At 47.7% G+C, this 21023-nt stretch overlaps 1 protein-coding gene across 1 annotated transcript; it reads right to left on the bottom strand.

Moving 5' to 3' along the window:
• Positions 1–11376: 11376 nt before the first annotated feature.
• LOC149354099 (acetylcholinesterase-1-like) lies at positions 11377–20546 on the bottom strand. Its single transcript, XM_089577453.1, has 2 exons — positions 19102–20546; positions 11377–11659 (listed from the first exon to the last, which is right to left on the bottom strand). Exons 1-2 carry the CDS (start codon positions 20544–20546, stop codon positions 11377–11379), a joined length of 1728 nt encoding a protein of 575 aa, XP_089433579.1.
• Positions 20547–21023: the final 477 nt, after the last annotated feature.

Here is a 21023-nt window from a genome sequence, read left to right as displayed (position 1 = left end):
GAATACCCGGTATGTAGTCCATCGCTGTACTCGTTCTTCGTCAGGGTGGTAGCAGCATGATTGTATTTGCATAAGAACCAATGACTTGTTCCGTTTCAGATGAGGCGCTTACCTTATGTCTAGGCCGTAGATTTTCGCTGTTTATTTCTGAGAAAAATGGGCGGATCTTTTTCAGCGGTTCGTTTCTTTTTGGAAAACTGGTGTTTTTCGGCTAGTTGTACTGCGCAGTGGTTATCGTGTAAATAATTATCAAAGTTTTCCAGCGGAGTGATAGAAGCCAAGAGTGCAAATTTTTTTTTACCTCTATGTTACATACACTATGCACAGCTTCTTGCAGTAGTAGGCTTGGCAACCACGTTTATTTGAATGTATTAGTATGCTTGAGTTGACAGCACCAAACTTCTAAAGATGTTCTGTTGATATATTAGCAAAATTCATACTAAGGACAAAATATTTTTTGCAGTCAATTCGACTGCACGTTTCGGTGCCCAGCCATGCCCACTGCGCTCTCGAAGGACGTAGCCATTCATGGTGGAGATATTTTGGTCGACGTGAGTTTAAAATGGCAACCATACTATTAAGAGTGCTTCCTCAGTGTTTCTGTGCTCTGAAAAGGAAAGGATAACGAATTTTTGTTGGTGAACGCGATCGTCGACTGGTCTCCGCATGCTTAGAAATAGTGGCTTTCAGTGCATCAGCATATTTCAGTGCAATCATGGTGTTTTATTTTGAATGTTTTGCTTAACCTCACTGAAACCGCTACCTATACCGAGCGACAATGAGCAAACGTTTTCGTAAACTGTACAATGTAACTGTTCTGATCGCATGCATTGTTAGCAATAGCTCCTGATTACGAAAAAGTATTTCGGGGTTGTCGTTCCCAGGTATCGACCAGTAAGATGTGAGCGATTTTATTGGCTTTGTAATTATAAGAAAAAATCCTTAAATGCAGTGCGACGAGTTAGAGGCGTGGGTTGGAAAGGCAATACCAGCAAAATTCAGTAACGGAAAAGTGACGCGCAATAAAGTGTGGCACGAATGAAATGCATAGCAAAAAGTAAATAAAAATCTTTACCTTCATTTCGTTTCTGTGCAAACTGTGACAGAGTCAGAGATTGAGAGTACCCTTGCATCAGTGGCAGAAGCGAAGACCAGAATTATTTGTTATTGGCGTGTTAGGTTTGCTTTATGCGGTTTAATGTCCCAAAGCGACTCAGGCTATGAGAGACGCCTTAGCGAAGGGCTCCGGATATTTTGACCACCTGGGGTTCTTTAACGTGCACTGACATCGCACAGTACACGGGCCTCTAGAACTTCGCCTCCATCGAAACTCGACCGCCGCGGCCGGGATCGAACCCGCGTCCTTCGGGCCAGCAGTCGAGCACCATAACGATTGCACCACCGCGGCGGCCGTTATTGGCGTGTTAATACTGTTAAAGTTAATCATTCCTTACGCCTTAAAGCGCAGCGAGGAGAAGTTTAATGTTGCGCTTGATGTTGCAGTGTGGTGGAGTGAGCAGCATGTCACCCGACAGCTGAGCCGTGGTTATTTTACAGTAGGCGCTCTGGACACATTGTTGTTGAACTTTTAGTTGGCGTAAATTAAGGCAAGGGGGCTGCTAAAAACATACCGTAAAACATGTGCATGCTTGAGTGCGCTATCGGGAGAAAGTCGAACAAAACACACCCAAATGAGGGGACAAATGAAGAGCAAGCAAACGACTGAACGGTATAATAAGTGCATGGAAGTGCGAACGAGCGGCGCGCACGAAAGCTATAACAAATGCTACAATGATTTAAGGGACGAACTAACTAGGGAAGGAACGAGCAGGGCGCGCAGCAGGCGACCGAATGAACGGGCCAAGTAACGCACGAACCAACGAGCCAAAGGTCAAGAGCATAAAAAAGACGAGCGATGGCTACATGCTCGGTTATCAGGGCGCCGGCTCTTATTCGTGTAGCAGGTTCAAAAAACCCGCCAGAACTCATCGCCTTCTTCCCCTTCAACTAAACCAGCGCGAAGCCGCTGCTTCATAAAACTGCAGTTGGCAACGAAGCAGTGCTTAAACAAAGCGGCAAAAGTGTTTTCTTCTTTTCATCGGCAACAGGTTTAGGGAAAATAGCGTTCACGAAGCGCGCATACAGTGCCTAGAATATACTGTATATTCTAGGCACAATAGCGCGCATAGCGCGCATTCCCCATACAAAAGCATTGTCTTTCACTGCGGCCCCAGGCGCGTGTTCGCCAAATGCAGCCGGTACAGCCAGCGATGGCAGCGCCGCCCACCGGCAGGTAGCAGCCACATTAAGGCTGGTTATAAATATTCATTCAGAATGACGGCTTGACATCGCCGCTATGGCGGAGTGGATTAGAGCCACGTGTTGCGTATGGAAGGTCGGCCGTTCGACTCCGCTCTCTCTACTGTAATTTTATTGTTTTTTAATTTCATTTTTTTTTTCATTTCTTCCCTTTTAGGTCGCAAATCGTGATGCTTAGTGACATATAACGCCGTTTAAGAGGATTTATTAACCCTTTTAGGTAAGCCGTTGTGGCAATCTTCAGTCACCGTGATCAATTCACCGTGGTTTCAAGCCTTGTGGCTGTACAGGCTGCAGTTGGCGAATACGCGGCCCGGGCCGCCGAGTGAACAGCCATCTCGTGGCATTTCTGGACACTAGAAGACTTTATCCATGGCCGCCGCGATCTGTTCCGGTGGTGCGCCGTTGCAAAAGCGCACTTCGATCGCGGAGGCCACGCTTTATCTGAGAGCGGCGCTGGCCGCTGTGCACTCACCTATACAGGGTGTCCCAGCTAAAAGTAACCAAGCTTTTAAAAAAGACGAAGTGTCCTAGCCCCGTGAGACCAACTGAGGGTTGTTGCCAGTCGCGTGTCCTAGTCTGCGGTATTTTTTTAATTGTGCAAACGTAACTAATTAGCAGAGACTGATTAGCTAACTTTTTAATTATTGCCTTTAGGAAGAAATCGTCAATGCAGGAATTGTAGATCCCATAGAAAAATAACCGGTTGCGGTGCTTCCAACCAAGTACCACTTATACAGCTTCTTTTATTTGCCTTAAAAGAAAGCCCGCGAAATACAAAACGAACCACGTGATAAGGAAGCAGTTTCAGCGCTCCCAAACGACCGCTCAAGCAACGATATCTGCTTAGGTTTGCAACGCTGCCCCGAACAGTGTTCGGCGTTTTGAGGTGGCGGCGAGATATGCGTCATGAAAAGTAAGTGGGCGCTGGTTCTCAAGGAAGTGAAGCGCTGCTCGCGTGGAGCGCTTTTTCACGCTAAACCTCGCCTCGAGTGATAGGCATGTGGCCGTGCCGCCGAACTTGCACCGTCACGCGCTGAAGGAGCGGTCGCCCTAGCGCCCATGCGAGAGTTGCTGGCGTATATCTCGCAACCATCGCAAAACGCCGAACCCCGTTCGGGACGGCGTTGCAAAGATAAGCGAATGTCGTTGTTTGATCGGTCGTGTGGGAGCGCTGAAATTGCTTCCCTATCACGTGGTTCTTTTTGTATTTCGTGGGCTTTCTTTTAAGGCAAATAAAAGAAGCTGTATAAGTGGTACTTGGTTGGAAACACCGCAACCGGTTATTTTTCTATGGGATCTACAATTCCTGCATTGACGATTTCTTCCTAAAGGCAATAATTAAAAAGTTAGCTAATCAGTCTCTGCTAATTAATTACGTTTGCACAATAAAAAAAATACCGCAGACTAGGACACGCGACTGGCAACAACCCTTAGTTGGTCTCACGGGGCTAGGACACTTCGTCTTTTTTAAAAGCTTGGTTACTTTTAGCTGGGACACCCTGTTTATCTTCCACCGTGGTTTCGGCTTGGGCAGCGCGCCAAGCGAACCGCCGCCGCTAACCTTGGCGATCCTCGCTTATGGAGAACGGATAGCGGCGCGCGCTACTCTGGCGCCATCTCGTGTCGCCGTCACAGAGCTGATCTTCGAGCTGTGACTGTAGCTGTCTTTCATCCACCGCTGCGCTCTGCGTTCGCTCGGTTACGCCGAGGGATGGCGGCGACGTCGCTCAACGAAGTAACGGGCGTTTAACGGTGCACTGAGAGGATAATAAGTTTGTCTCTTCATCGCGACAAATCTACCTACACGCTCCAAGCAATGTTAGCCACTTCTAACCATTATCGTATGTGGCCGATTTCCCTATTAAATCGGATTAAACGACACGGCTCCCGCCTCTTTTTTTTTGAAATGACAGCGAAGAGTAGAAGGCGTCGATGAACGTTGTTGCTTTGGCGAAAAACGTGCTCGTAATACCTTTCAGCCAATCGCGTGGCGTCTTGCCACTCTGTAGCGGTTTTTTTTTTATGAAGCTTTTGCTTAGGTCGTGTCCAATAGAGCAATAAAAATTACTTACGGTGTCTTTACGGATTACAGTATTTTCATTGGACATCGTAGAGAGAGATGTGAAGCTGTGTCTCGCGAAAGCAAGCAGTACAGGCGTATTTTTACTTCTCTAGGCTTAATTTCCGCCTACGGTGCCTGCAACTGAAACTGTTTCTTCAAACCCAAGGAACAAAATAAAAGCAAAAACGAATTTTTCTAAACAATTTTTCGTGCACCGTTAAGAGCTGCGCTCTAAAATGGTCGAGAACGGACGGAAAGATGCTTGGCGCTGAGTCTGTTCTGAGGAGTATGAAAACAAAGCCAAGGCTAGCAATATGGCTTCCTTCAGTTGGGCAGATGCAGATGAGCAAAAACTAAACATTTCGCCACAACTGCCTGCCCGGTTGGATCTTGTAACCTATTTCAAACTGCTAGAGAGAAATGTCGGTTGAAGATGTCTCGCAGTTTACAAAGGAAAGTAGAATGGGAACTTTGGTGTGATGTTTACGAGCCCTCCGCGTTTTGCAGGCACCGCCATGACCAGTTTGTAAATTTTGTATTACAAAATATGCAGTGTCGCAAGAAAAAGGTCTTACTTCTTCTTGCAACGCACGATACGATACGATACGCTGTTAACCACCCACCACCGCCAAGGTGCCCATTAACTATAGCCGATGTTAACTGCCACCGCCACGGACGGACTGAAATCATTGGAAAAGTTATCCAGTGGCTCTGGGACGAACCGGCGAGAAACACAACCTGACGTTTAGCTTAAAGTTTCAGAAGAGCACCTGTACAGTCCTCTGCATTCTGTGGCGAATTGGTGCTAAATCAGAAAATTCCTTCGTGAGCGGGTAAGAGCAGAGGTGCGTTGAGCTCTACTGCCGCACAGGCTAGGCCAAGCAGAGTGTGGCTCAAAAACGCTTGAAGTCTTTTGCTGTTTCCGGAAAATTTAGTAAAGGCCAATGCCAGCACGACAAGAACGGCGGCGAGAGCACTAACAAGTTTCGAGGAATATAGAGCTCAGTGCTTGGACTACAGCCCTGGGGAAGTATCCAAGAACATCAAGACAAGTCTGATTACTTCAAGAAATTATGGCGGCCTATCCTCGATATCGAGCGAAAGTGCAAAATAGCTGTTCAACAATGTGCAACTAGTGACAGAACGTGATTTGACGATTCAGACGTAAAAAGACGAAATGCAGATTCTCAATTTTCAGCGCTGAAGAGACGAGAAGGCTAAAGGAAGCTGCACATTCAGAGATGACGATCTCAACGTTGTGCGAAATAGTGGTTTCCAAGATTAAATCGAACAAAAAGCACGTGCCTTAAGAGAACGAAGGTGCAAAGCGTAAGGAAATTGCCTTTATCCATTAAATCCGCTTAGCCTTCCACCTTTTAAAAAAGTTGGCCGGAAGTACGACAGTGAAGTGTTTTCTTCGCGCAGAGAACTAAGCAATACCTGGAGATTTCTTCTAACATTTACAATTTTGTTTCTAAACCTGTGAGGGTCATGTCGATGGAATCTGTGCGGATGGATTGTACAGCAAGGCGGACATTATCTACGTCATAGAGCTCAATAATCATTCCATTAATTAGCATGAATTAACTACAAACATTTATTTTTTTTTTATTTTAAGAGGCAAGATAATAATGCGATATTAAAGGTCGGTAACATTTAAAGTGAGGGTAGTTTTTAAATTTTCTTATTCGGCAATGTGGTTCCAAATACTGAATATCAAAAAACGCATTTCAAAGCACATTGAGTTGGCTTTCCCGCTTTGCGCATATATTAAAGGTGTCGCTCGCATTCCTAATGCAGCAAATACAGACGCCGTTTGTGTATTTTATGACGGATAAGCAATTAACGGATTTCGCCGACGACATGACGCGCAGCGATACCATTTTACAAATGTGCAAAGCGGGAAAGCCAACTCAACGAGCTTTCAGATGCGTATTTTCGATGCTGAGTATTTCTTAAGCGTATGACGTGACAGTGGTTCCTGTTGCCCTCGTAGACACAGACACTGTTTCCTTTTTCTCAGTCATAATAATTACACGAAAGGCTACACGGCGTACAAGTAAAGCTCCACTTTAACCGAACCGTACGAACGTGCCTGAGTGGCCTGGCGGTACCGCGTCTGACTCGCAACCCACAGCTCGGTGGATACAACAATAGGTCGGCTGCGTAGCAGCTTTAGAGGCGACATTCGTGTCGTGAGTCGTCGTCTGCTGCCATCTTATATGAGAGTGAGGGTACCACATATACGTGGTGAATTCGTTTAGCCTTTAGAGATTTTTTATTTAAAAAAAAAAAACTGTGAGAGATACGTCCTGGCGGTTCGTTGACCTGGCTGGTACAGCAAGGCAGACTATATGTACCCCCTTTGGCAAAAGTAACCGAGCAACCAATTTTTGCTTCTCAACCGTATAACGGAGCCTTTACGGCACCCCTAAAAAACCGAAAGGGGCCAGAACGTGAGGAATAGATTTCGCCTTACTTTGCACACATTTAGTGCTTAAGGGCTGCCATTGGTGCTTCGCTACGAGGCTAAGAAACAAACCATAGTTGCCCGGTCAGTTATGGCAAAGACTGTACGCACCTGAAAGTAATCAAGATATAAACGATTAATTAACAAAAATTAACGAACAACCTTTTTATCTTTGATTCGTGAGCAAGGTTATATTGCGAAATTGATGGAAGTAAACATCGAAGACGAGCTGTGTTGTTAAATTTTCTTTATCGGCCGTGTTTCGAAGCAGAGAACGTAAAATATTCTAATTTGAAAGCTTGTTGAGTTGGTTTTCCCGCGTTGCATATTTTTAAAATGGCGTCTCTCGCACTGAGGCATCAAATACAGGTGCAGTTGGTGTATTTTATGATGTAGAAGAAGTTAACTTCATTTCGGCGAGGATACCACAGGCAGTGACGCCATTTTATTATTAAGTAATGCGTAAAAGCTACCTCACCAAGCTTTCAAATGCAGATATTTGACGCTCGATATTTCGAACCATATTGTGGATTAAGTAAATTGAAAAACAGGGCCCGCCTTTGACGTTGGCAGCCATCAATTTCGCAGTGTTACCTTGTCCCCTAAAATAAAGAATAAAAACGTTTACTAGTTAAATTATGTTGATTAATCATCTAATTTGATTTATTGGGGTCTAACCACCCCAAGCGACTCAGGCTATGAGGGAATTATAGCTCCATACGAGGCACATAATGTCCACATTGCTTTACGATATACATCAACAAACCACACCGCCGTATCCAACACAGCTTTTAAAATAAAAATCTCTGAACGTTAAAAAAAATCACCCGGTATATGCTCAGCCGTGCATCGAAGGCGAGAGCCGAATATAGGAACAAGAGCGGGAGATCGTTGTGGCAGGATGGTTGGTTGGGTCAAAGACGTTCTCGGCCGAATTCCGATTTCCTGCGGGGAATAAATATCATGTTCGTAGTACAGGTCGCTGTTTGAACTACCACCTGAAAGTGCACGATAATTCCTTGGACATTTATTTCTACATTGTCTACAGCCGGATCACAACAGTGGGGTTTGCTGGCCGCCACGATGAAGGAGAGGGCTGAACGATTCCTAGTCCGCGAAGCTTAGGAGCCGACGGCCGAGGCCCCAGGACGCGCCGAACGGCATGGGCAGGGGAACGGGGTCGTCACGTGTGAGCAGCGCCCCGCGCCACTGCCACCTTCGTCTTCTTGGTCACAATATCATCAATGTTATTGCTTTTCGCCAGTTGCGTTTCAACAAACAATACGGCACTGCCTGACAGTCTGCACCTTCACGTTGTAGATATCAAGTGTTTTTTTTTGTCGTTTCAAATTTGAATTCTCCGCCTCTCTTGATGCCATAGACAGGCAAACCGTAAGTAATCCTTGTAGGCCTAGTGAAGGTATTGTGTGAGAAAAAAAATTCCGTTGAGTTATGAATGTGACCAAGTTCTTTGCTTACCTGTGTTGCCACGTACCACGGAAGAGAAGTAGCTAGAATGCCACGTAAATGTAGCCAAAAAGTAGCTGAAACAACCAGAATAGAACTAAAAGTTCATTTTTTTCAACGGCTTTTTTAATCTGTTTTGTGCATATACAGCACTTAGAGTGAGCCTGCTACACTTTAACCAGTTTGAAATGATGCAAGTGCTATCCTATACAACAGAAGCACAAAATTTTTATGTTTTTTTATGGTAACTGCGCGCAGGCCATTATGAACGACATAACAGGATAAAATGGCCCTCATTTTGATTCAGGTAATTTTATACAGCACTACTTTTCGCCAAGAGTCAAGGTACGCGCACTCACAGAAGACGACGAACTGAGAATGAATCACTGATCTGTGAGCATGGAGTTCGTCACTATGTGTGAGCATACCTTAAAAAAATGAACACTTGAACTCTGCTGCAAACAGTGCTTAATTAACACGTTCCAAGTACATTGCAGGCTCATCTTCTCTAGGTTAGCCCTGCACATTCTTGTCAGGAGAAACGCAACAACCGAATTTTTCTATGCCGACGCCGAGGGCTCCTTCGACAAGATTGTTCCATTTTTGGTGGCCGTTCTTTCGCGCTATCCCTCTCTTGGAACATTTAATCCTTTCTGACCCTCTTTTAACCTTGTTTTCCTCTCTCCTGTGCCAAACGCTAGTCGTCAGTGTCCCAAAAATTGACGCATATTTAGGCAGACCCGAAACGCGAACAGAAACTCGCCCATTAACGCCGTAGAAAGCACGAGAACATTGGAGAAAAATTCCCCGATGACAGCCGGAGAGGGGATACAGCCTTGTACATGTTACGCGATGCACCCTCGTATTCTCCTGAAAGCGGCTGCTTCCGGGCTGGAGAAGAAACGCCTCCTGTTTTCTGGACAATTCCTCGCCGCGTGACCAATGGCGAAGCGCGCGAAATTGAGCAAGGCGATTAATAGAAGGAGGCCGCGGCAGAGTGGGGAAGCCAGCGCAGCAAGATAGTCGGAGAGCATGGGAAAAGAAAATCGTGGCTGTGTTTTCAGTGGAGATGCACGGTGAGCGAACGAGCAAATAGCATTAAGCGAAGAAAGCTGGGCTAGTCGGTTGCTAGTACATTTGTGACGCATTCCAGCGGCTTAAAAAGGACACGGACGGAGGTAGAGGAGACAGGACGAACGTTCGTCCTGTCTCCTTTACCTCCATCCGTGTCTTTTCTAGACGCTGGAATGTCTAGCAAATAACAAAACTAGAGAGAGAGGAAAAACAGAAAAGTGTAGAAAATGCACACCACACAACCATAAGAGAGGAGGAAGTGAATGTCTCTCCCTCCCTCTTTTCAACTGCTTCAATCCTTCTCCCGAGGCATGGATTCTTGGTTTGGTTCCTAACTTCCTGTAACACTAATAGATGGCGTTTAATTGTTAAGATTAACTATCATCAGAAGGAAGTATTTGTCCTCATAAAATCTGCTCAACATTCGCCCTAGTTACTGAATCATAAAATCGTAAATCGTAATGCGTAAAAGCTAGAATTACCAGACAGATAAACTCGGAGCTAGATTTTGTAAAAGAGCTAAAGTAACTACTCGTAACTGAAGAAAAATTTTGTAGCTCATTGCTTGCAAAAGTAGCCAAATCTAGCTCCCAAATTTCTGCATTGGCACCCTTGCTTGGGACTCTTCTACGATTAATGCTTGTTGCTTTGAGGTGTCTCAAAAGAATACGTATTTCGACGAAAATGCATCCCCAGACTACGCAGTGACAGAATGCTTTCAGTTTCGGGAATTAAAAAAATTGGCAGTGGCTTCGCTCGGCTATGCCAGGACATACGTAGCGGAAGCTAAGGCATAGCTTGGCTAGCCTTGGTTCATCTCCGACATGTCATCAGGCATGCGACACAGCTGGCGAAGCGAGCGGAGGCGAGAGCAACAACGAGCCAAGCGGTGTGACATCATACCAAACGGCGGCGGCGGCTCCGCGGCGAGGCGCGCGGTGTGACGTCATGCCTTATGGCGCGGCGAGCGCGCGGCGCCCGCAAGCTGCGTCGGTTGCTGGGCAACGGCTGAAGGTCGGTCTCAGTGCCTCCTCAGAGCACCGCCACAGCGAAATCGCAAGTTCGTGGCCAATGTAGCTTTCCTTAGAAAACTTTGAGCTGTTGCCGAGTTAAATGAGGCTCATCGACCAGCGCAGCATCACCACCGCAGTCACTCCACCCTGGGCTGCATGTGCATCCCCGCCCAGCGCACTGCCAGTGTGGTCCGCATCGCCCAAGAGACACCACTCGGTCTATGCCAAGATAGTGCTCAAAATATAGCTGCCGATTTTTAAAGATGACAGTTTCTAGCTTTAGCTGCAAGCTTGGCCATTCTCTCACGATCGATTAGATTACTGCCTAGTAGAGAACACAGGAATCGTCACGGTAACGCAGCGGTATAGTTGATGAAAATTGCATAGCCTTTATGATCGTCAGACAAATTTTTTGTCTATATTTTCTGTATCCGCCGGCCACGACGTCGCCTTTCACAGTAAAAGAAAGATTTGGAAAGCGGGTTATTTAGCTTCCACAACCACGAAGTTTTACGATAACAGTTGTTCAACTTTTGTGTCACTCATGTGCTGTTTTTTACCATTAGTTCCACATTTATAACGCACTATTCTTTAGAGATCCTCAGACAATACGAGAGAAAGTTCCACCACAGCTCTTGGGATGCGTGTACGTACGTTGCAGTGTACGAACAAATACCTGGTGCCTGACGACGCGGACGCGTATACGCAAGCTTTTTTATGCCTCTTATCAATACGTCGCCTTGACAGCTTCGTGTGAATTTGCGTTACTCCAGCCCTGCGATTAATTCCAGGGTTCGGACAACAAAAAATAATATATTTATTTTTGGTCATGCTGAATTTCCCCCGTTTGCCGCAATGCTCTTTAAGTGCGCCGTGATATAAGGAGGCGAAAGGCAGCTTATTTCCTCAAAGGCTTCTTCGCACTGCTTCTACGAATATTTCTGCGTGTGCAACATGAGAGCAGCTCATCAGTGGTTGTGGCTGACATTGATGTATCCGCCAGAGATCGAATGCGAAATCGCTGGTATCGAGGAAAGCATTTCCAGCAACAATTGAATGGCTCTGGACATGAGAGTCGGACTCTCGCGTTTGAACTTTCCGGAAATTTGCTGTTGAAAGAAGTTCGCGATGGTGCACTCTCTGCTGGGGGCACCGAGCACGTAACCGGCGTGCGTCTGTTCGACAGTGGGGTAGTCGGTAGCTTCCGAGAAGAGCGGCCAGGGGCTCCCGTCATTAAGCCTTGGTACCGACCTGCGCCAAAAAGTAAGCGTCTGCAAGTAACTTTCTGCCCTCGTAAGGAGCATTATACCGCTTGTTGCAACGATAAATACGCACCGTCAAATGCTTCTCTCGGTTAAACAGCGCGCTTATGGGCGCTGAAATTTCAGAGAAATGGCAAGCGGCAGTTTTGCTGTTTCAATACCAAGTTTGGATGATGTACTTGCTTGGTTTGATCAGAAATAATTAGAAATCCCTGTCGTCTGCAGCATCGGCAACTAAAAACAAGCAGCTTTCGCATAACGATACTGGTGGCGCCATCTGGTGCTTCTCCGAGGAACGATGCTCTTCGCGCGATAGCGTTAAAGGACCCTTACCCAGAAAATCCGACATCGGCGTTTTCGTCGTTTTCAGCGAAAAATCACAAGCATGACTCTGACAGGTGGGGCCCAGAAAGCAACCTAGGAGGCAGCTATGTCACCTAGGTCAAGTGACCTTGCGGCGTCATCACAACCTGCCCACCAGATTTTGAGCAAACTTCCCACCGTGGCAGGTGGCACTTAGTGATTGGTCGCTCGGAAATAGCAACCTGGGGCGCATAACACCCACTGCTGGGGGCACCTTGCATCGCAAGGCAATGGCGCATCGCTTAACCTCTGAACCACTTTGCCAGGAAGGGTATGAGGACTTCCAGAGATCTATGAATAATAGAGAATGACCTCCTGCATTCATAGCAATTAACTCATTACGCTATCGCGTCGTAACTTTAAGGCGGAGCTTAAGTATACCCTCGAATTTTTACCACTGAAGCTGCGATGAGCAGTGGGTGGGGGCGGATGAGGCACTCATCCTCCGCTTCACTCATAGCAGCTTGAATTGTTCCTCGGACCGACAGGCACCAGATGATGCAGCCGGTATTACATACGAAACTTGCTTGTTTTGGGTCGTCGATACTGCAAACTACTTGGATTTCTAAATCTGATCTAATGAGGCAAGTACATCATCCAAACGTGACATTGAAACAGAAAGAATGCTGTACGCCATCTCTGCGTCAAATTTCAGTGCGAATAAGTGAGCTATTTAACCGAAATAAGCATTTTTACGGTGTGCATTTCGGGTTCCAACTCTCAGTAGCATGAATATTGCACATATGGGCGATTAGCATTCACTTGTCAAGCTTGATATTCTAGATACCTGTAAAACAAGTCCTTCGTCCACAAGCCCACGGGCACAGCCCAGACGAATAGGCCGCAGAAGTATCACGCTTACACTCGCGAACGAAAGTATCGTTACATGAAACAGTACCGGGTGAAATCATGTAGGGAACTCCTTGGAGATGAAAGAGCTGGAATTGCACAGCAAGACATGTAAGTTGTGCATGTGAGTAGTCTACTTCTGCACAAACACCCTGCCTTAAGTCTTGCAAGCAGGCTCCGCCTCGTCATTTAATGCGCTCATGCGTGTGAAACTTGGACAAGCACGGACTAAACGTAAACAGTTTGCCTGCGTTCGGCGGACATCACACTACGCATTGAAGACAAGCTTTTTGATATTGTCACGGACTACAAGACGGCAAAGTGGGCAGTGGTGCGGCACGGAGCGCTAGGCCCACCGCCATTAAATCATTCCATCGCCATATGTCATAGAGTCCTGTCTTCACAGGGCTTGCCGTGACGTAACATTTGGTGGGGGTGTGGTGTAATCATCGCCATGCTAGTCCTGGAGCTTCGGCGTGCTGCGTCTCCCATGGTCGTCGGCCTTGTGTTCGTGGTCAGCACCGCCCGGCTGAGCCCCCAGCCCACCTGACCAGAACCGACCTCGCCATTCACCCCAGCCCTGTCCTTCGGACCGACCACAAGACACGACGAAGAGATCCTTCCGACCAAAACCTACGTGACCCGACTGATCCTAGACACGTGCGCACACAGCCCCCCCCCCCCCCCCCCCCCCTGCCCATGCCGTTTGGTGCGCCCACTGACCTCGGCCTTCGGCTCAGGGTGACCTATGTGCAGAAAGCTTTGTGGACCAGAGCTCGTCCGATCATCTCCTCTTTTTCATCGTGACGGCAAGCCCTACCCCATTTCTTTGTCAATCGCTCCTGTCGCGCCCATCGTCCCGTCTTTCGTTTCACCGTCACTGTTCGAGTTCGCACGATCGGGATGATCGCTCGGTGGCCCCGGGTAGTGTCACGGAGTAGAAGACCACAAAGTGGGCAGTGGCGCGGCACGGAGCGCTCGCGCTAAGCCCAGCGCTATTAAATCATTCCATCGCCATATGTCATGTAGTCCTGTCTTGATCGGGCTTGCCGACACGTAACAATATGCTCTGATCGTGTGGGTGGCTACAGGGAATAAAGTAGAAACTACCTTCGTCCGCTCCGTTAATGGGACATCAACAGCTTAAAAAGCTTTCTCATTTTGTCCGTTGTGTTCATCCATCTGAAACCTCTGCGGTGTAATTAATACTAGTTCATCTCGGCTAAAGTTTTCTTTTAAACGCATAGAAGTAAAAGGGTGCACCACGCGAAACATTCACGGGCAAGTGACATCGTCAGACTTAGTGCAATCAAAATACCATTCTCACTCTCATTCTCTTTGTATTCCGTTCTTTCTGACTTTGCAAGAAAGCTAAAAGTTGAAACCACACATTGAAAAAAAAAAAACTAACTTATGACTTCTGAAACTTCCAGGCCCACAAGAATTTGTATGCTGCACATTCTTCTATACCGCTGCGTTAGCTCAGTCCTCACAAATGGACGACCGCTTCTTAAACAGCAAACATCGCAATGCTTCTTAGGTTCGGATACAAGAATAAAGTTTACTTTTTTCTCTTAGCTTTTGTCTCAGTATCACTTATTTGTCTGCTTTTCTGTCGGCCCGCATTACGAGAAAAACGGTTTGTCTGCATGGCAGCCCATACCATACATACGCGATCGTAGCTCGTTTAGCGTCAGTGCTTTTTATTCCGCGCCATTGGACGGTTGTGGTACAGAATCATCTGTTTAATTATTGTACACACTGGCTATGTTGCTGCTTACACCATCAATTAAAAAAAATAATAATAAACTGAGGTAATGCCAGTAATTGGCCTTTTCTGCTCCCTTTTTCAATCCAAACTTGATCACGTGTTTGCTTCTTACAAATCGTACTGCACACAAGATGCACGCAGCTTGCCAATGTATTATGTACAATGAAAGCGCCCAGATCTTTCTTTCCGCCGCAAGAAAATAGGTTTGGTTTTAGTTTTCATCTTACGAATCAGCAGTTCACAACTTTTATTGGAGCATTACCGCAAGGTACCGAAAAAAACCCTTCCTGAGCAGTCTTTTACGAAGATAGACAATTGCATGCTCACGTACAAAGGCCACGGCTAACACGGTTCCGGCATATTGCTCCTTATCGTGCGCCAAGCAAATGGCACATTTGTGGCTACAGAAGTAGCCACTAGGCTATGAACCGGCGCCTTCGACCACTTCTGCCACTCCTATTAGAAGATTGCAATCTCATCCATTTCGTCCGGTAGTAATCATCATCATAATCAGCCTGGCTACGCCCACTGCAGGGCAAAGGCCTTTGCCCTGTCGTTCCAATTAACCTGGTCACTTGCCAGTTGCGGCCACCGTATCCCCGCAAACATCTTAATCTCATCCGCCCACCTAACTTTCTGCCGCCTCCTGCTACGCTTGCCCTCTTTGGATCCAGTCTGCTACCCTTAAGGACCAGCGGTGTTTCTTACCTTCGCGTTACATGCCCTGCCCGAGCCCATTTCTTTCTCTTCATTTCGACTAAGATGCCACTAACCTGCGTTTGTTCCCTCACCCACTCCACCCGCTTCCGATCTCTTAACGTTACACTTATCATTTTTCTTTCCATAGCTCTCTCTGTTGGCCTTAACTTAAGCTGAACCCTCTTTGTTAGCCTCCACGTTTCAGCCCCATAGGTGAGTAGCGGTAAGATATAGCTGTTGTATACTTTCCTCTTGAGGGATATTGCTAAACTGCCATTCATGATCTGAGAGAACCTGCTATGTGCGCTCCATCCCATTCTTATTCTTCTAGTTATTTCCCCCTCATGATTGGGATCAGCGCTGACTACCTCCCCTAAGTAGATATATTCTCTTACTACTTCCAGCACCTCGCTACCAACTGCGAACTTGTGTTCCCTTGCTAGACTGTTGAACATTAATTTGGTTTTCTGCATGTTAATTTTTAGCCCCACCGTTCTGCTCTGCCTGTCTTGCTCATTGATCATGCTGTGCAGTTCATGTCCTGAGTGACTTAGCAAGGCAATATCATCACCGAATTGCAGATTACCTAGGTATTCTGCGTTAACTCTTATCCCCAACTGTTCCCATTTCAGGCCCCGGAATACCTCCTGTAAACAGGAGGTGAAAAGCATTGGCGAGATCGTGTGATCGTGTGATAGTTCCTTTCTTTAAGGCTGTCTTTAGAAACTGGGCTTACACCACATGGTTCTACTATCTGAAATAGGTGCCAAACTTAATAATGCTGATCTGTGCTATCTGCCACTGTTTCCTTCAGAGGCTACTCGCATATGCACAACCAGCGGCTTAAATTCACTTTTTTAGCGAAGCCAGATCAGCCGGTGGGAATCGAGGGCCAGCTATTTTACTGAGTCTTTCGTCATACTCAGCGAACTTCTTTTAGAGGAGAGTGGTATTCCTTGAAATATTGGGTTTGTGAAGAAAGATGGCCAGACGAAAACTTAGCTGTTGGTGCAACAGCAGGGCACGGGAACAAGAAATTCGCTTCCAGCTGCCGTCCTTCTTCAACGAGAGACGGCAGAGAGTGCGAAAAACTTAAGGGGATCATACACCGTTTCACATCGGCAGTTTCAGGAGATGTTGCGCCATGTACCGTTTTCGACAATCATAGTTGGGTGATGTTACACGACTGCGAAAGCTGTGACAGGAGTTGTCAAAGGCAGTTGAGTTCCCATTAGGCCAGACGTAGTTTAACACGACAACTGAGATGATGAGGACCGCCGCCATGACCCGCTGCTGTCTCTTCTCCAATAAGAACAACTGATAGATGTGCCAGAGAACCGAACACGTTATGAGGTGTGCCGTAGTGGAGAGCTGCAAAATAATTCTCCCCGCCATGAGCTTTGCACTGTTCAACAAAATCTCAGTTTTTGAACGATTTTGTATTCCATCCTTAACGAAATTTGTTCCAGTGTTTCGGTTTAAACCAGGGAGCTCGTGTTCAGGACCAGGAAATCGTAGCCAGTATGGATTAGCAAAACAAAACCTTACCTTCCTGCGTATACTTCTTGCTGTGTACGTTTTGCTGGGTGTCATTGCTGGTTAACGCGACGAATATCTTCGACACGGCAATTTACATCCAGGTTGCGGTGCGCATGCAGAAGATGAAGTAGGATTAAGGCATTTCTGTCTTCTTTCATCAAGAGTGTCAAATGTGTCTAAGTGGGATACAAGTCAAGACCGAAGCGGCAAATGACCCTGAAAGCAGGCCCTCTAGCCAGTGGCGTGTTTCTTCCCCTTCAGTTTGTTTCACATGCAAGCCACTGAGCGAACTGAGTGGTTGAGCGGAGCTGCGCGGCGAAACGTCGCCCGCAGCAGCGATCGCCCGAAACAGGTTTTAGAGTCGCGAAGGCAGAAATCGCGAGCGTTTTCACTTGCATTGGAAACATGCTTTAGACCTCCTCGCGTGACATCACAAGAGTGGAAGGTCAAATGGGATTAACCGCGATGCCATGAAAATTGGTCGACGTCATTGGCTGGAGGGCCTCCTTTGAGGGACATTTGCCAGCCGCTATGCACCTGCGGGACGGAGATAGCTCAGTATGGTGCGTCGATCGAGATACACGGCTGTCAGAAGCGCAAGCGGGAGAACACAACCGCCGAGCAGCGAACTTCCGCAGAAACCGTTCGCGCGCGAGCACGCTTATATTGCATTGAACGAAGTGAACGATAAGCGGACGGCCCTGCACAAAGACGACGTAAAAACATACATGAATCACGACAAAAAAAAAAAAATTAACGCTTTGTTTTTCTGTGTACGGCGAGGGATGACGCAACAAAAGAGCGCGGACCAAGCTAGCAGAGGACGAGTTGTAGGTCTTTCAGTGCTACGTCCGTCATTAAACCGTCCACGAAAATATTCGACCAGTGAAAAGCGCTGGCCCTCTACCGTCCCAGGCACGCCAGGGACGTGAACGGGAGTGGAGGAAGGGATTGTCCGTCATGAGAGAGTGAACGGGCTTCGACATGAATTTTTACCGCTTCTTGAGGCGCACATGACTCGAATAGTTTGCAAAGACACGGCGAAACCTGGTCAGGAGCCTTCGAAAACAGGTATTTCATTTTACATTTTCACCCTGCGCTCTGCATGTACAGTTCACTGTCGTTATTTGTATTTTTCTGAACTTACTCTTTTTAGCTTTCCTACCACTAGTTTTGTGATAAGCCTGCGACCTACAAAGTGCGGTAAAGGAAAAATAGTCTACGCACGCATGGCCGAAGGCATCAGATTTTGGGTCAGAGTCGAACAGAATGAAGGGGTAGGAATGTACGGTTGACGTTCCTAAGCTGCAGCACGTAAGCTATGAGAGATACCTGGAGGTCATCAGGTTAATTTCAAACACACGGGGTTCTGTAACGTGCACCGACATCGTACAGTACACGGTGTTTTTACATTTCTCCTTCGCCTATAGGCGGCCGCCGCGGCCAGCATTCTATCCCGTCATTTTGGGTTGAGCAGCCAAATGCCATAGCCGCTATGCCACCGTGGAGGATGATCGAATGAAGTGGTTCTTGGAATTACTCAGCGCTAATGTTTTGCTACACCAACAAACACTACAAACATGACTGAACGCTACTCAGTTGATGGCAGGATGTAAATTCCGCTCAGCTTCAGTACTACGGTGTGCGCTTATATTCAACTGTCTCCAACAAAAAGCTTTTATTTTTTTCTTAACAGCCTGCGCTGTTTTGCGCCGCTTCCAAGACCTGTTTGAAAACGTTCATTTCTGTTCCTCTAATTCAAGCTCTGTTTCGAGATAGCGAAAAAACACTTCTATAATTCGATTCCATTTGCGAGCAAAAATGACGGTTCTGTGGGGTTTTTGTTTCGGCGGCGATTCGGTTCGGATCGGCACCTATATTCAGCTATGGGACGGCGCTTGCCAGGTTGGAAGGCGCGGGTTCATTCAGCACTCCCAGGCAAGCTTCGCAAGCCCCCAACATAGTTGAGCTTCCCGCATACTAGCTTTTCCATTTCGATGCGTCCCGGGCGTGGAAGGGGCTGAAACGTGTTTCTGAGAATCGTTACCCAAAAATACAGCGGAAGTATGTGCCTTTCCCTAAACATAACACGCTCCACGTGGCTGACATGTAAAGTGCCTTGTGTTCATAGTGCTGCGCACTGCAACGTTTAGACGAGGCTTGAAACCGAAACCAACCACATGAGTTGTAAGATTTAAGAGAATGCTTACCCGTTCTTAGCGAAATTAGCCAGAGCCATCATCAAGCGGTAGGAGTCCTCCTTGTCTTGCTCACTGGACAGGCTGTCGTACAAGAACGGAAGTCCAAACAGCGTCGTCACGTCGTCCCCGTGCGTCGCCGTCTCCGCGCCAAACACACTGTAGGACGGCCTGGGCGTGTACTGCATGTAGTACACGTTCTTTCCCAGTTCAGCCAGGCTCTTCCCAAAGGCTAATGCCGGACAGCGGAAGAGCACGTCGCCGATTACATCAATCCAGCCACTGTAGCCTGGATCCTCGAGGTCATACTGCCTTCCAACGAAAGCCATCATTTCTTCTATTAGGGTTTCATCCACATCTGCAAACAGGTGGGAGAACGTTTCCTTGAGCAACTTGCTGGTTATTTTCTTCCCCGATCCTAAGAAGTTTGGCAGGAGCAACTGAAAGAAGGCTGTACCCTCCTTCGCCACGTTGGTGATAATGACGTCCCTAGCTCGGGACGGAAGGAATCGTTTAAAAAGGTCTGGCAGGCTACCCGGCAGCAGCGGACCATGAGAGGAAGGCACGAACCATATAGGAGTGCCCTCGATGGCCCCTAAGATTGCCGATGTGTTCACTTTCCTGAGGCAGCGCAAGCTTTCCGCCACGGAGTCCGCCCGGCAGCCGGACTTTTCAGCGATGTCCCTAAAACCCTGTCTTGCGGAATCGCCGCGGTTTTGGGGAAGCGGCGTATGTGCGGCAGCGCTCATGAGGTAGGCTCTGCGGAACGGGCCGTACTGCGACACCAACGGGTTGCCCATGTGCATCGAGATGGAGATGGCGCCGGCACTCTGGCCGGCGGCCGTGATGCGGTCTCCGTCACCGCCGAAGTGGTGAACGTTGGCGCGGAGCCAACGCGCCGCCAAGAGCTGGTCCTGCAGCCCCATGTTGCCGGGCACGTCCTCCGTGCCCGAGTTGAGGTAGCCGAAGACGGAGACTCGGTAGTTGGGCGCCGCCACCACCACGTCTCCGAGGCCCGCTACGAAGCGGCCGTCGTAGAAGTCGTAGCTGTTGCCGCCGCTCACAAAGGAACCGCCGTAGAGCCAGAAGATGACGGCGTGGCCACGCGCCCGGCGTACACAAGACCCGGGCACCCAGACGTTTATGTGAAGACAATCCTCGGTAGTGTTGGACCCATCAATAACGTAGTTTTTAGGCATGACGGTGTCCAGCTGGGCGCACGGTGGCCTCTTGTATGTGGCGTTAAATACGTCGCTCCAGGGCTCGACGCACTTGGGTTCGGCAAATCGGTTTTCTCCCGTGGGCGGCGCAGCAAAGGGGATGCCATAAAATGCGACAGTACTGTACGTCTGGCCTTTTATACTAAACTGAACGAGAGTTCCCTTAACTAAACCGGTGCTCGTTCGTACAGTGAGACAGCCCGCTGACGCGTCTTCTTCCTCGCCATTTGATCTCATTCTTAGAATCACGAATAGCACGAGGGCAACGAACAGGATAGCGACCAGAGAGTCGGTGAGTACATGCACCCTGAAATGAGGAAAGCAAATGCACTGAGCGACAGCAAAAGAATGAGCTCGAGTAGGCAGCTCAAATGGTATCAAAAACACAAACGAGAAAACTACGCGTGCATAGTTCGGCTGACGAAGTATGCAGGAGGGTAAAATACCGCGCTGGCTTAGTGGTTATAGCGCTCGGCTGCCGACCCGTAAAACGCGAGTTCGATCCCGACCGCGGCGTTCAAATTTCGATGGAGGCGAAATTCTAGAGGCCGGTGTACTGTGCGATGTAAGTGCACGTTAAAGAACCCCAGGTGGTCGAAATTCCCGGAGCCCTTTACTACGGCGTCCCTCATAGCCCGAGTCGCTTTGGGACGTTGAACCCCATAAACCGATAAACCAAACCAAACGCTTTGGTTCAGTGGTCGGTTATCATCG

This window comes from Amblyomma mixtum, chromosome 3 (genome assembly GCF_055824585.1).
Source record: "Amblyomma mixtum isolate Tamu chromosome 3, ASM5582458v1, whole genome shotgun sequence".
NCBI lineage: Eukaryota > Metazoa > Arthropoda > Arachnida > Ixodida > Ixodidae > Amblyomma > Amblyomma mixtum.
Note: the sequence above shows the minus strand (reverse complement) of the source record. Positions and strands in the feature narration are given on the sequence as shown.